At 49.9% G+C, this 14058-nt stretch overlaps 1 protein-coding gene across 5 annotated transcripts in view; it reads left to right on the top strand.

Annotated features, from left to right (window-relative positions):
* The window catches only part of AGAP1 (ArfGAP with GTPase domain, ankyrin repeat and PH domain 1), a 469017-nt gene that overhangs the window by 15470 nt on the left and 439489 nt on the right, over positions 1-14058 (top strand). The window contains exon 1 of one of the 5 annotated variants that reach the window (XM_050751648.1): positions 10700-11274. The exons of 1 other annotated variant lie outside the window; for it this stretch is intronic. In XM_050751648.1, coding sequence (XP_050607605.1) covers positions 11214-11274 — 61 coding nt within the window. In that variant the 5' untranslated portion in view covers positions 10700-11213. Of the gene's footprint in view, positions 1-10699; positions 11275-14058 lie in introns of those variants that run through there. 3 more of the 5 variants (XM_050751651.1, XM_050751649.1, XM_050751652.1) reach the window with 3 other exon arrangements.

Raw genomic sequence — 14058 nt, 5'->3', positions numbered from 1 at the left:
CCCTGGCCCTGCCTGTGCCCTGGACACTCTTCATTCGCTAGCACTAAGATGGTTCAGGGCACTTGGGAGCTAGAGCAAGAGCAATGGAGAAAGTGAGGTTGCTGTGTCCACAGGTCACTGCACAGCTCACCATGCTGGGCCTGCTGCTGTTCATCGGCCCGTAGGGTCTCCTGCACAATACCGGGTTAGTGAGCAGAAAGTAGTGCGTTAAACCATAGAACATAACAATTTTGACTACAGAGAGGCAGGCAGAATAGCTTGTCTAGGAAAATAATAGTGCATTTGTAAGCCAGAGAAAGATGGTACTGTGTGGTGGGGAATTCTGAAAGTCTTAAGTCTGTTTCTCAACTCCGCTCGTTTTCCTTGTTTCAGGCAAATAATTTCTGATGGACCCCAAATTGGCAGGTCACCATAGGGACCACCCCTAACCTCAAATCTGTGTAATGAAGTATCTGAAACATTCCCACTCAGTTGAGAGTTCTACTTTTTGGGACAGTCATAGAGCTGTGTTGTTGGTAAACTGTCCTGCATGTATGTATGTGCACACTTGTGTGATGTGCCAGCTCGTGCCTGCAGAGACTCGGCCAGCAGGGCTGAGGCTGCTGCCAGGAAAGTGTCTAGGGTGGTGTCCTACACCTCCTTCCAGGAGTTTCTGTGTGCATGGAGCACTTCAGAACCTATAGTGTCATTTATGGTATTTTTTTTTAATACTGCTTTTGTTTATTTCCCTGGTCTAATTTTTTTGGATGGTAAATGGATCGCATTGTTGCATGCATTTGATGAAAGTGATATCACAGCAAATGCAATGGTGACTGGGAGTTCTAAGCCCCTGGGTGTCTCTCCTTGGGGGTTTTCATGCAGTATTGACAGTCTCTTCTCCCCAGGCGCTAGTTCCCCAGGTTCCCCTCTACCCCTACCTGAGGTACTGAGGGATCTCACTTCCTACCTCATGCTTGGAGCCAATCCAGTGGCTTCACTTTTATCACTCAGAGAACTTCAGTACACAGTCTTAAACAACCCTGGAATGTTGAGCTAAAAGGGACTCTGACCCTCCCTCCGCACCCCACCCTTTAAAGGTGAAAGCAGCAGGTGGGGCAGACTCCTGGGGCTGGGGAGGCCGTGCCCCTGGGGGCGGGGGCAGATACAGGAGGGAGCCTGGGTCTTCAGGTTAAATTTTGTTTCAGAGGCAGGGCTTACATTGGAGCACTTGATATTGTGCATTTGAAACATTGAGACACAGCTTCTAGTTTAAAATAAAAGTGATAACCAAGGGAGAAAGCGTGGTTTCTTCCTAGCTTCCGGTAGAGGAGACTGGCCAGCTCAGACACCTAAGCAGCCACATCAGACCCAGAGTCCGAGGCAGGATGGATATTGCTAAAGCTGAGAGCTCCAGCACGGTGTCTGCTTGAGGAGCTCTGACGGGCCGGGCAGCCAGTGCTCCTGGCCCTGAATGTATTTGAAGGAGCTCTTTGGGAAGAGGTATGGACTTCCGGCTACTAGACTTCCGGCTACTGTCTGCTTGGGGCAGGCGCACTGACTTTTTGTTGCTTTTACAGTATCTTTGGGTAAAGTCATTGTGTTTCTTCTTGATGTATTTATTTTTTTCTCCAGTCTAGTCATAGTATTGGTTTCGAGAAGTCAAAATCAATGGTTTTATTTTCAGAGTTCTAAATCCAGCCATATAAATACTTCGGATCTGGCCTGAGGGTTTGGCAGGGATTCGTGGCTGCTATTTTAGATACGCCAGGAGCCTTCTTGGAAGTTGCTCACCACCCGGTTTTCTCCAATTAGGCTGTGAGCCTATATCTTCGAACACTCAGATTAGTGTGCCTAGAGTGCCGGGGTGGGGGTTGTAGACAAGATTCTACCCCCTCCTCCAGACTCTGCTCCCTAGGCTGAGGCAGGGCCGGTGAGGAGTCTGCCCCAGGCGATTCTGAGGCCTTGGTCCCTTCTGAGAGACCCCAGCCCTGGGAGGTTCTGGGCTGCTGGATGCTGGTGCCTTTTTCCCCACCATCAATCAAGCACATGCACGTAGGTCTCTGCACCCGGCCCCAGGACTGTCATATCCAGGGAAAGGCCCCTCTCTGGCAGTGGGCGCCACCCTGTTGGTGGCAAGTTAGAAAGGCACACCTTTGTAACGGCCAATGGTTGCCAGAGCCTTACTTTTGGAGGCAGGAATTGTTAAACGTCTCCATCGCAAGAAGCAAAAGTAGATTTAACACATCTTTACAATCTGCTGAAGACTCTAAAGATACTCATTTAAGATGTGCCAACATTTATTTGGGGCACTGAGGATTCTGTGACTGTCAGTCCCTCTCCCTCCACACAGCAACACTGGTTCTAAAACGTTTGGACAGCCATGGTCATTTGTGGATGTGACCACTGCCAGGCCCCATGTTGACAAGTGCTGGACAGTGGACACCGGCAGGAGACTCAGGACAAGTCATATTGCTTTGGGCTCGTGCACATCTGCAGAAGGCTCCAAGCTGGGGAACCGAGGGGCCTCTTGCTCTGGGGACCGTGCCTGCCTTCCCTTCCTTCCCTGTCCTGAGTGTGGCCTCTGTCATGTTGACCCCTGTGCTCCTGCCCACCCCCTGTTCACCCACTAGGAGAAAGTACTGGATAGGGATGAGCTTGGGGACAATGGCCAGTGACATCCAGGAGAGGGAACTTAGAGGCAAGGCAGGAATGCAGAATCGGAGTTCCCAGTAGAAACAAACCTGCAGCATATTGTGAAATGTTACAGCGAAGTCAGCAGCATCACGATAGCACATTGTCTAGTTGCTGGTTATCTAGTTACTAGTGGTAAGACACGGCCAGTTAACAAAGACCATAAAGTTTTCTCAAGAGGATGTAAACGAAGTAAACCAAATCAATTCAGACCCCAAGCGCGCATATTGAGTTTGACTTTGAATATCCATCTAGGAAGCTTTTGTACATGTGTTATGTATCCATAAGCCAAAGTTGGGGGCTCCCTGGCAGATGCCCCTGCCTGGCCAGGTCTCATCAGTCTAGGTGGTGACACCCATGTAGATATGCCCGCTGCCTCGCACCTGCTCCTCTGGCCTCATCCTCGTAGCAGAACATGGCCCCTGCCTTCCATCTTCCCCAGGGTGCCAGTGGGTACCTTGCCTTCTCCAGCACTGGGCTGTCCACTTTCTCCTTTGTGCCTGCACTGCCAGGCGCACATCAAGCCTAATCTGGCTTAGAGAGCAGGAGGGGCACCAGCTGGAAAATGTGACTCATGTTGCCTTCCAACTCCCAAAAGCCACCAGGTGACTTCCACTGCCGTTAGAATGAAACCCAAACTCTGCCCTCCAGCACCAGCATCAAACCACACTTGGCCCTGCTGCCCCTGTGCCCTCCCCCTTGCCTTCCTGGGCCGTCCTTTTCTGACTCGGCCTCAGTGCCTGCCAGCGGTGCCTTCACTGCTGGAGACGGCCATGCGGAGGCCAGCTCCCGTCGCTGACCCTCAGCCCCTAGTCCCAGCATCTCAGAGAAGCCGCTGACTGACATGCACCCCACCAGCCTCCCCTGCGTATCCTTTCCCGCCACCTCGTGTGTCCTCCGTGGCGTTCATTACAGCCCGCAGTCACAGGTCTTGCGGTGGACTTGCTGGTCGCCTGCTCTGCTGCTTCTCAAAGGCAGAGTCAGGGCATGCTTGGCGCGCGTATCTCCCTCGGTGTGGTACTGCCTGGCTCCGGAGATAGCAAGGGAGGGAGGGAGGGAGGCAGTGAGCAGGACCCGCTGCTGTGGGCGGTGGTGTCAGTCGAGTTGGCAGGTACCGTCCATGGGAGAGGGAGTGTGGCCTGCAGACCAGTGTGGACTATAGAGTGTCAGATTCCACTCACTGGCCTAGGGGCCTTCCTGGTGTGGGCCGCGACAGTCACCGCTGGGGAAGACCAGGCAGAGGGCGGCTCCTCGGGAAGGAGCCTCTGGAAGGAGAGCACGTGCTGCAGCGCCTCTCGAGCTCCCACCTAAGGGTTCGCTCAGCTGGCAGGCCTGGAGGAGGGGGCTTTGGGGCTGCAGTTCAGTCTCCACAAAGGGTTCAGGGGCCCTGAAGGTGGTAGCACTGTAGGCTTAGTAGCTGGGGTAGCGCTCAAAGCTGTCCCTCATTAGGCAAGGGGGCTGGGCCTTTATGCCTGTTACCAGTCTGTGATTGGACGTGTTCTGCCCTCCGGGCGTCATATCCTTGAGCCACACCACTGACTTCTCAGCCCAAGTGCAGTCTCTGGCGTGGGGACTCGGACTGGAGTGACCAGCCACCTGCGCTCGCGGCAGCCAGGTACTGAAGGCTTTATCCCTGAACAGAGGGGCGGGCTGGTGCCCACCACAGTCACGCGAAGGCATTGCGGAAAGCCCTCATTAAAAGAGCATGAAGCCAGGCGTGGTGGCTCATGGCTATAGTCCTAGCTACTCAGCAAGCTGCGGCGGGAGGATCGCTTGAGCTCGGAGTTCAAGTGCAGCCTGGGCAACATAGTGAGACCTCATCCCCCAAAAACCCCTCAAAACATTAGACGTAGTAGTGCTTGCTATTTCCATAGGAGGGTGTAGAAATTAGGTAAGAGTTAACTGAGAATGGATTTGAATTAGTTTCTATTCCCATTGAAAAAATCAGAAATAAACTTGATTTCCCCTGGCTTAAGTGTGGGTCCTGTGAGTTGGTCCCCAGCATTTACTTGGGAGTTAATGACGTTCCCATTGGAAAAACATGGCAGTTTCAGTGTCTCCTAATGTTGCAAAGCATACCAGGAACATTTTGTAAAAAGTAACAGAGACTACCGTGTGATTCTGGAAGCTGCATAGTTAACTATCCGTTTATCTTGAAGTCTAGTGATGTAAAGCATAAGAAATAAGATCAGGAAGCTGGCCGGACGTGGTGGCTCACACCTGTAATCCCAGCACTTTGGGAGGCTGAGGTGGGTGGATCACCTGAGGTCAGGAGTTCAAGACCAGCCTGGCCAACATGGTGAAACCCCATCTCTACTAAAAATACAAAAAATTAGCTGTGCCTGGTGGCAGGCCCCTGTAATCCCAGCTACTGAGAGGCTGAGGCAGGAGAATTGCTTTAAAGGGAGGTGGAGGTTGCAGTGAGCCGAGACTGCGCCACTGCACTCCAGCCTGGGTGACAAAGTGAGACTCCGCCTCAGGGAGAAAAAAAGAAAAAGATCAAGAAGCTGCTACCTTCCCAAGGACACTTGCTCCTCCTCGTCTTGCTCAGGCATCTCCTGGACACCTTTCGGGGCAAGTCCTGCTGTCACTGCACAGCTCACCTTGTATATGTAGGGTGTTCTCCTCCTCTCCTGGGGAGTTATGGATGATTAGGAAGCACACGCATCTCAGACTTGGATATCAAATGAAGAGACGTGTAAGCATCAGGATACCTGGGGGACTCCAGCTTCTTTGCAGTTTCACCTGCACGTGGGTGGGTGGGAGGTGCTGGCGGGGCTCCATAGTTGGGGAATGTAAGTATTTTAAAAATCTTGTGTCTGCTATTTTACTATCAAATAGACTGTATACCCTCGAAACCAGGTAAGAATCTTTGACATTCATAATGTGAAGAATGAGAAGCTGGGAAATAACAAGGACCTTTGCCTCATGTTTCCTCCATAACGATGCTTGCCGGTGTTTTAAGCATCGAGGCTGATCTTTGCAGGCTTCAGGGTTACGTGGATGCGGATGAATCAGCTCACGCCCTAATAGCCCTTAGAGGTGTAGAAAGGAACTACTCCTCTCCGTGAGAGCACCTTTATTACCCTATCTTACAGAAATACTAGATGCTCATCGTACAGACTTACAACAGGATTGAAACTGGTGAAGAGAAAAAGGCAATCCCCTAGCCCCCGTCCCTCAGAGATAGCTGCTGTTGTAAGATCAATTGGATATTCTTGAAGACAGCTTCCTCCACAGGTGTTTATATGCTGTCTCAATCAGTCAGTGACACGGTGAACACGGGCTGAGGGTCAGCGAGGGGAGCCCATTGGCTAGGCACTGAGGCCGAGTCAGAAAAGGATGGCCCAGGAAGGCAAGGGGGGAGGGCATGGGGGCAGCAGGGTGAAGTGTGGTTTGATGCTGGTGGGGTGCATGTCAGTCAGCGGCTTCTCTGAGGTGCTGGGCCTAGGGGCTGAGGGTCCGTGAGGGGAGCTCAGGGGCTCAGGTTACAGACAATCTGTAGCCCAGTTTTTGTGCTCAGTATATTATACTTGATCTGTCATGGAACTTTTTTTCGAGAACAGACAGCTTTTGTTCCAGACACAGTATTTGGTGGGGCCAAGGTCTGCCTCTGAGCATACATATGGGCAGAGCAGTGTCTCTTCCACATCTGAGCTGGTCAGGCGGAGGGCTGGGCACAGTGGGGGCACTTTGCTGGGTGAAAGAGGTAAGAGGTAAGTCAGCAGGGGCACAAAGAAACCGTGCGTATTTACAGGAACATTTGAGCTCCAAGCCCAGGGAGCTGAGAGGGGTCACTGTCCTTCACAAGGAGGTGAAGGCTTCTCTTCTGGACACCGGACAGCATGGTCATGGGAGATGCTGAATAACCACCACCTCTGTGACGTAGTCTTCAAGTTTGATTCCCTTCAGTGCACCCGTGGAAGGTCTGTGCTGAGAACAGAGGAGGGCCAAGGAGATGCCTGCATGGGGTTGTCAACAGAGTGACACCAGGATGGGTATTGCCCAGAGGGAACCTGCATAATTGTTTTGTTTACCTTTTTTTTTTTTTTTTTTTTTGAGACGGAGTTTCACTCTGTTGCCCAGGCTGGAGTGCAGAGGCATGATCTCAGCTCACTGCAACCTGTGCCTCCCGATTCTCCTGCCTCAGCCTCCAAAGTAGCTGGGATTACAGGTATGCACCCTCATGCCCAGCTGATTTTTGTACTTTTAGTAGAGACAGGGTTTCTTCATGTTGGTCAGGCTGTTCTTGAACTCCTGACCTCGGGTGATCCACCTGCCTTGGCCTCCCAAAGTGCTGGTATTACAGGCGTGAGCCACAACCCCTGGCCTGTTTACCAATTTTTTAACCATGATTTATGACCCTTACCCTGAGCATCAGTGATGGGGAAACTAAGAGTCGTGTGAGGTCCCAGGGTGCACGGTGGACATTTCAGTGTCAAGGGCAGGTCGGGTGCCCCAGCTTCCACAGTTTCCAGCCTGGATCGTGGCATCTTGGATTCGAGGCACAGACCAAGCCCACAGGGAGGAGAGAGGGTCTGTGTGGGTCAGCTGGCTCCACAGACCTTCTCCCAGGAGGCTGATTAGGTTTGCCGGGCATTACAACCTGATGGGCAGGATTTGTTTTAATCATGTAACACAACCACAGAATTAGTAGTGGCACCATGAAATCGCTGCCCGTTCCCCATGCATGTGCTGCAGACTTATTTGTGGGGGAAAAGTTATCCCTGCCGCCTCTCAGAATGAGCCTCGTCCCCACCTTATACGAGACCATCCCGGCCAACACGGTGAAACCCCATCTCTACTAAAACTACAGAAATCAGCTGGGTGTGGTGGCCGCATGCCTGTCATCCTAGCTGCTCAGGAGGCTGAGGCTGGAGAATCGCTTGAACCAGGGAGTCAGAGGTTGTAGTGAACCTAGATGGCATCACTGCACTCCAGCCTGGCGACAGAGCCTGGAGACTCTATCTCAAAAAAAAAATAAATAAATAAAAAATAAATATCCTAACTTTTGTTTGGTTCGATTTGGTTTTATCAACGTTAAGTCAGGGGTGATTTTAGCTGAACCTTCCTCTTTGGTCAGTGCCAGCCCGTTAACCTAAGAGAAGCTGGGACAGCCCCAGGCACCAACCAGCTTTAGATCTGCACGGAAAGGGTGTTCTTACTAAGAGTAGATTCTGGGAGGTGAAAGCTGGAAGAACCAGATGCGGCCCTCCCATTTCACAGATGAAGAGATTGAGGCCCCAAGAGGCTAAGTGACTCGCAGAAAAGCTGCCCAGGTGTTCCATGCAGAGCGTGGATTTGAACGAGCATTGCCGCATCGGGATGGGGAGGTGCTGGTTTGCTTGTGAGCTGTGTTGGATGTACATGTAGTTCGTCTTCATGTGAGGTTGTTAGAAGTAGTTTAGCCACATTAGTCACTGCTCCCACTTCCCCCTGCAATCCCTGATGAAGCAATGCTTCTGTGTGAGTGACATGCCAGTGGACTCTCTGTGCCTGTCACCCCTCTGCCTGGGAGGGGTGACCCTTGGCTTCACAGACTGTGCTCCCTTCACCTTGCCCCAAGGACCGTCCCCCAACCAATTTCTTAGTCTGCTGTTATGGCCAAAATTCAGCACCAGTAAGGAGCGAGTTAATTCTGATTGCTGTCTCTGTAGTAATCTTCTGGATTTGTTTGTGTCTATTATTGAGCCATCCCTTATTATAAACATTAATTTCACCATGAATTAAACAATATGACTGACTGAGTTAATAATTCTTTCTGAAATGAAAACTGTCAGGCCCAATTATATCCAGCCCAGGACTGACAGAAACTCCACATATGAATTGTAAATATCTTCTCTCCTACGTTCTTTATTTTAACCCGGGAAAATGTTCTCATGTCCAACTTTGTCTGAACTTCAGCAAATACGGTGGCTCTTGCATGCTACCAGCATCTAAGCTGCAGAGTCGAAATTATCTTTTAATACAGTGGTCTCCATCGTTTTTTTTTTGGCACCAGTGACTGGTTTTGTGGAAGACAGTTTTTCCAGGGACCCAGGGGTCGGGGAAGGCGGGATGGTTTGGGATGAAACTGTTCCACCTCAGATCATCAGGCATTAGATTCTCATAAAGAGCACGCATCCTAGATCCCACACAGGTGCGGTTCACAGTGGAGCTCGCACTCCTATGAGACTCTAATGCCGCCACTGATATGACAGGAGGCAGGGCACAGGAGGTAATGGGAGCGATGGGGAGTGGCTGTAAATACAGATGAAGCTTCGCTTTGCTCACTCACACGCCGCTCACCTCCAGCTGTGTGGCCCTGTTCCCAACAGGCCATGGGTGAGTACCAGTCCATGTCCCCGCGGTTGGGGACCCGTTTTAATAAATAATATATATGTCCACCCAAACTGCAGTAAGACAAATAGCTGTCTACTATTACATCTCAGGAAAAAAAAAAAGGCTGTGAATTTAACCTACGAATTTTGTTTTCTCTTGCAGTTTCTGACTCGTACCTTTTCATAAAATACCCCTATTTCAACATTTTTACTCTCAAGGACTCGGCGGTTTCATTTTAGGTGTTAACATGTTTTAAAACATTCTCGAGATCTGTTCAAAATTCTACGTCTTATATGAAATGTAGGATTCTGGCTTTGGTCTAAGGTGACAATGTTCTACCGCTTCTTAGGGGTGCCAGGAACCCCTGGCAGGAGGCCATGTCTCCCTAGTGTGACAGCTGGCGTTCTGGTGGTGGCGCTCAGTGTGTTCCTACAGTCATTTTCTCAGGTTCTTGTTATTGTAGCAGCTTGATGGTTGCATAATTGTTCATCACACCTATCACAATTTTTAAATTTTTATTGCTCTTCCCACTTTAGATAGAAGCTCAGTTACCCAGAGGCTCAACAATAAATTGAACATGTAGTCAGCGTGTGAAAACCCCGGGGTGGGTTTTTAGCAAGCTCCTGAAGGCAGGTGTCTGGAGATTAGAGAGGAGAGGAGCACAGGGGAGCCCCGTCCCTGTGGCTGGTCGGTGGTGCAGGCAGGAGATGGGGGCCTGGACCAGCACTGGCATCAGACACGCCACCCCCCATTCCCCCACCTCAGGCTCGCACAGGAGGGACTGGAAGGTGGGAAGGAAAGAACTGATTGGGCAGGATGTCCCCACTGGGCCCCATGCCCTCTCCCTTCCCCTTCAGGTTTTCCCCTCCTTTGGTGGGGGGAGTCAGGTGTTACTGCGAGGCATGGGAACTACAGTGGATGAGCTGGGTCAGGGGACGGGGCCCCAGGGCCTGGGGAGACCTCCTGTAGATGCAAGCAGTGTCTTTGGTTGGATTATCTTGGTCCAGAGAGCCTGATGTATTTGTAGGAAGGCTAAGAAGGTTTTGGATGGTGGTGATCAGGGGCTTGGTCCCTTTAGCAGGGGAAACCGGGGCTGACTTTTCATAACATTGGAGCTCACTATATACCCGAAGTTGAATTGTACTTTTTTCCCCTGGAGTTCTGTGACTCCTCAGGGGTTAAATGGGATCCTGGATACTCCCTCCCTCTTTGTAAAACCCCCGCAGCATTTTGTGGCTGAAGTTTACTTCTTAGAGTCATGAAATGCCCTCCAAAAAGTAAAGGACCACATCCAAATTGCATTGCATGCCCAAAGTGGTTAACGTCACTCGGAGATGCAAACTCGAAAGCAGTTTTGGTTTTGAGAGCCGCAGTGCTTTACCCACAGGATGGGCAGGCCATTCCTTCTCCACTGACCGCGTCAGCAGTCCGGGCTCCAGGAGAACCAGCATTCTCAGTGGGGGTGTCTGCACTCTCTGCCATCGCCGTGGGGGTGTCTGCGCTCTCTACCAAGTCCAGGTTCGGGAATTAAAGATGGAAGTGAGACTGTGAAACAAGGAACTTGTGAGGTGTGGGGCTTTGCCAGAAGTGCCAAGGAGGCCGCAAAATGTATTTTGGAGGCAACCTGAGGCTGGTTCTTCTGGGGACCTCGGTGTTGGGGGAATGGCCTGTTTCTGGAGCTTGGGGTGAACGTTGTCCCTGCATCTGTGAACAAGCTTGTACTCAGCCTGTAGGTTAACAAGCTGGGGCCAGAAGGCCATACTGCACTGGACCCAAAACCTGCCCTAGGAAGATGCTTGCAACAAAACCTGTTATCACTTTGGTTTATAACAGTGAGGTGGAAATTAGGTGGAATTGGGGCACGGGTTTCAGGATTGTCAAGTTATTATTTATGCATTAAATATTCTGAAGCAGCCTCAGCTAATGAAACACAGTTCATCTAAAGGAAATGTGGAAAATAATCCCAGCAGCGCGGGAGAACTGTGCTCCGCCCCTCAAGGCTGTAGGTGGGGCCTCTGTTTTCACATTTTAAAAAGGAAAGGGCAGTTTTCTTCCTTGCCGTTTTCACTTTCAAATCCTCACGCCCTCTGCTTTGCTGCTGTCAGACATGAATCCTTTAAGCAGTGCTTTAGACACCCACAACAAGGACGTTCTTGGGGAACACGGTGATTCTGGAGCAGGAGTATTATGAGGCACTCAGGAATGCTTTTGAAGAAACTGTAATGGAAATGAGGTGGGGCTTGGTGGCTCACACTTGTAATCCCAGCACTTTGGGAAGCCAAGGTAGGCGGATCATTTGAAGTCAGGAGTTCCAGACCAGCCTGGGGAACATGGCGAAACCCTGTCTCTATTGAAAATACAAAAATTAACCAGGCATGGTATCACGTGCCTGTGGTCCCAGCTACTCGAGAGACTGAGATAGGAGAATCCCTTGAACCCTGGAGGCAGAGGTTGCAGTGAACCAAGATTGTGCCACTGCACTCCAGCCTGGGTGACAGAGTGAGAATCAATCTCGGGTGTGTGTGTTCGTATGGTATACATTATATATATTATATATGTATAATATACTCTACATAGTATATATTTATAATGTACACATATGTATATAATGTGTATATTATGTATTATATACTCTATATAGTATATATTTATAATATATAATATATGCCTATATGTATTATGTACTCTCTATAATATATAATATAGTTATATGCATATATTATGTATATATTATATACTCGTGTGTATTTTGTGTATATATACATATATGTACATATATGTATATATGTATGTATATATATGAGAGAAAGAGAGAGAGGAAAAACAGTCACCATCATCTTAAGAAGTTAAAAACCTGCAAATCCTCTAGAGCCCACTTGGGCTGGCAGACTTTTGCTTTGGGATTTCCTTAGAGGAGAAGAGAGAGGACCCAGTCAAATGCTGACATTGTTGTGACAGATTCTGAGTCACCTCAGGGCTCGGGGGAAAGAGCCTTGGAATTGTAGGCAATGGTGTGGATGTGCCTGCAGGCGTGGGCATGGTGGTATGTTGGTGGCCAGGTGTTCGTCACCCTGCACTGAGAGGGCCCGGTGAATGGGAGGGCAGGGGATGCTGTCGGGACGTGTCAGGGTGGGAACCTGTCTTGTTTGTGGATCTTTGAGGCTGCTGAAAAGGATCTTTGAGCCTGAACTTCCAGGGAAGTCTGAAACCAATCTGGTATCCCCAGGGTTTATGTTTTATTTCAGTTATTATAGGGATTCAAGGATTTCCAAATAAGAAATTAAATCATACCATTGAAACTGTACTGGTGAAGTTCTGCTAAGTCCTGCATTTGAAAGTCATCAGCGGATTGTGTCTGATCCAGTTTGCAGCGGGCTCTTTTCCGGCTGCGTTGAAATGGATTTCTTTATTAAGGACTCCACTTCCTTCCTCGGCACAGAACTGACCCGGCCGCGGCAGCCACAGCCTCCTCCGGCGCTCCTCTCCTCTGTGTGGATGTGCCATCTTTCTTCCATTGTTGTTTTATTTTATATCTGGGGACTTTACGGCTGCTTTAAACTAAAAATAAACGCACCTCCCCTTTTCTGTGCTAAAAATAATAGTTAAAATCCTTGTGACATTTAAGGTTTTCAAAGAAACATCCCCATCTCTGAGATAATATGTTGTTTTTAAAATCTCACCTGCAATTTCTGGTTCCTTTTTTTACCCTTGTGTATAATTTCACGAGTTTTGTCTGGAATGCATATTTGTGGTTCCTGGAGCCAAACAGGGCTGGGGGCTGGGCTGGGGTGAGCATGACACAGGAGACCATCAAGTCATTCTGATATTTGGCTGCCCGCTGTGCTTCTAGTTGATAATTTGGAGGAGAAAATTAGAGTCCATAATTCTGCTGGGGAATGAGCCTACCTCCCAGGCGATGGCTGTCTTAATGAAGATGAGGTCCTGGCTCCCTTGTCGAATGAAGATTGTCGGGGAGCCTTTAGCAGAAGGCTCTGAAATCCCCAGGAAGGACGCAGTGGAAGCACCGCTGGACAGGAGCTGCCTTCCCTGGTCCTTGCAGCCGGGCTCCTGCAGCCTGGGAAGGTGGGGCTTCCTTATCTCAGGTCCAGTCTCCTCTGAAAGTTCTCTTCCTTGACTGTAGTCCTTGGACCCTGTTCCTTTGATGCTGTTGTTTGCTGAGGTAGAATGCTAAGAAAGGCCAACTGGAGGCATTTCCAGGATTACTTCCCACTCTAGAATTTCTGGTATTTGTTAGTAGTCATATCACATGGATGACTTTTTTCATGCATGTTTATGTGCTGTAGGTTGAACCTCCCTATGAAATTGCCGTTATTCAACCATATTTGACCATAGTTGTGCCTCCAGTGCAGCAGCGAGTACAGGTAGCTCGTGTGCCCGTCTCCAAGCTGGAGCATCTCCTCCTGGCTGCGATCAAATTGACCTGGCAATTTTATGTGGTTTGATGCAATATAAGTTGACCTGGGATGAAAACTAACTCTAGTAATGGCTTTTAGTTTGTTTTACTCCGTGTAGAGTTAATGGTCACTGTGAGCCAGTTTTCTTTTCTTTCTTTTTTTTAACAGAGTCTGGCTCTGTCTCTGAGGCTGGAGTGCAGTGGCGCAATCTCAGCTCACTGCCACCTCCACCTCCCAGGTTCAAGCAATTCTCCTGCCTCAGCCTCCCACGTAGTCTGGGATTACAGGTGCACACCGCCTCACTTGGCTAGTTTTTATATTTTTAGTAGAGACGAGGTTTCACCATGTTGGCCAGGCTGGTCTCAAATGCCTGACCTCAAGTGATCCGCCCGCCTCAGCCTCACAAAGTGCTGGGATGACAGACGTGAGCCACCGCGCCCAGCCTGAGCCACAGTTTTCGATCTCCGTGGCGTGGCGTGGTTGCTTCATCAGGACTCGGCAGGCCATGTGGTGCTCCAGGCCCACCTGTGCCTCCAGCGCAGCAGCAAGTTCAGGTAGCCGGTGTGCCTGTCTCTGAGCAGGAGCGTCCTCCCCCGCTGTGGCACCTGGACAGTGGGGCCTCAAGCCCTGCTCTTTAATCCTACCTCCAAAG

This window comes from Macaca thibetana, chromosome 12 (genome assembly GCF_024542745.1).
Source record: "Macaca thibetana thibetana isolate TM-01 chromosome 12, ASM2454274v1, whole genome shotgun sequence".
Taxonomy (NCBI): Eukaryota; Metazoa; Chordata; class Mammalia; order Primates; family Cercopithecidae; genus Macaca; species Macaca thibetana.
Note: the sequence above shows the minus strand (reverse complement) of the source record. Positions and strands in the feature narration are given on the sequence as shown.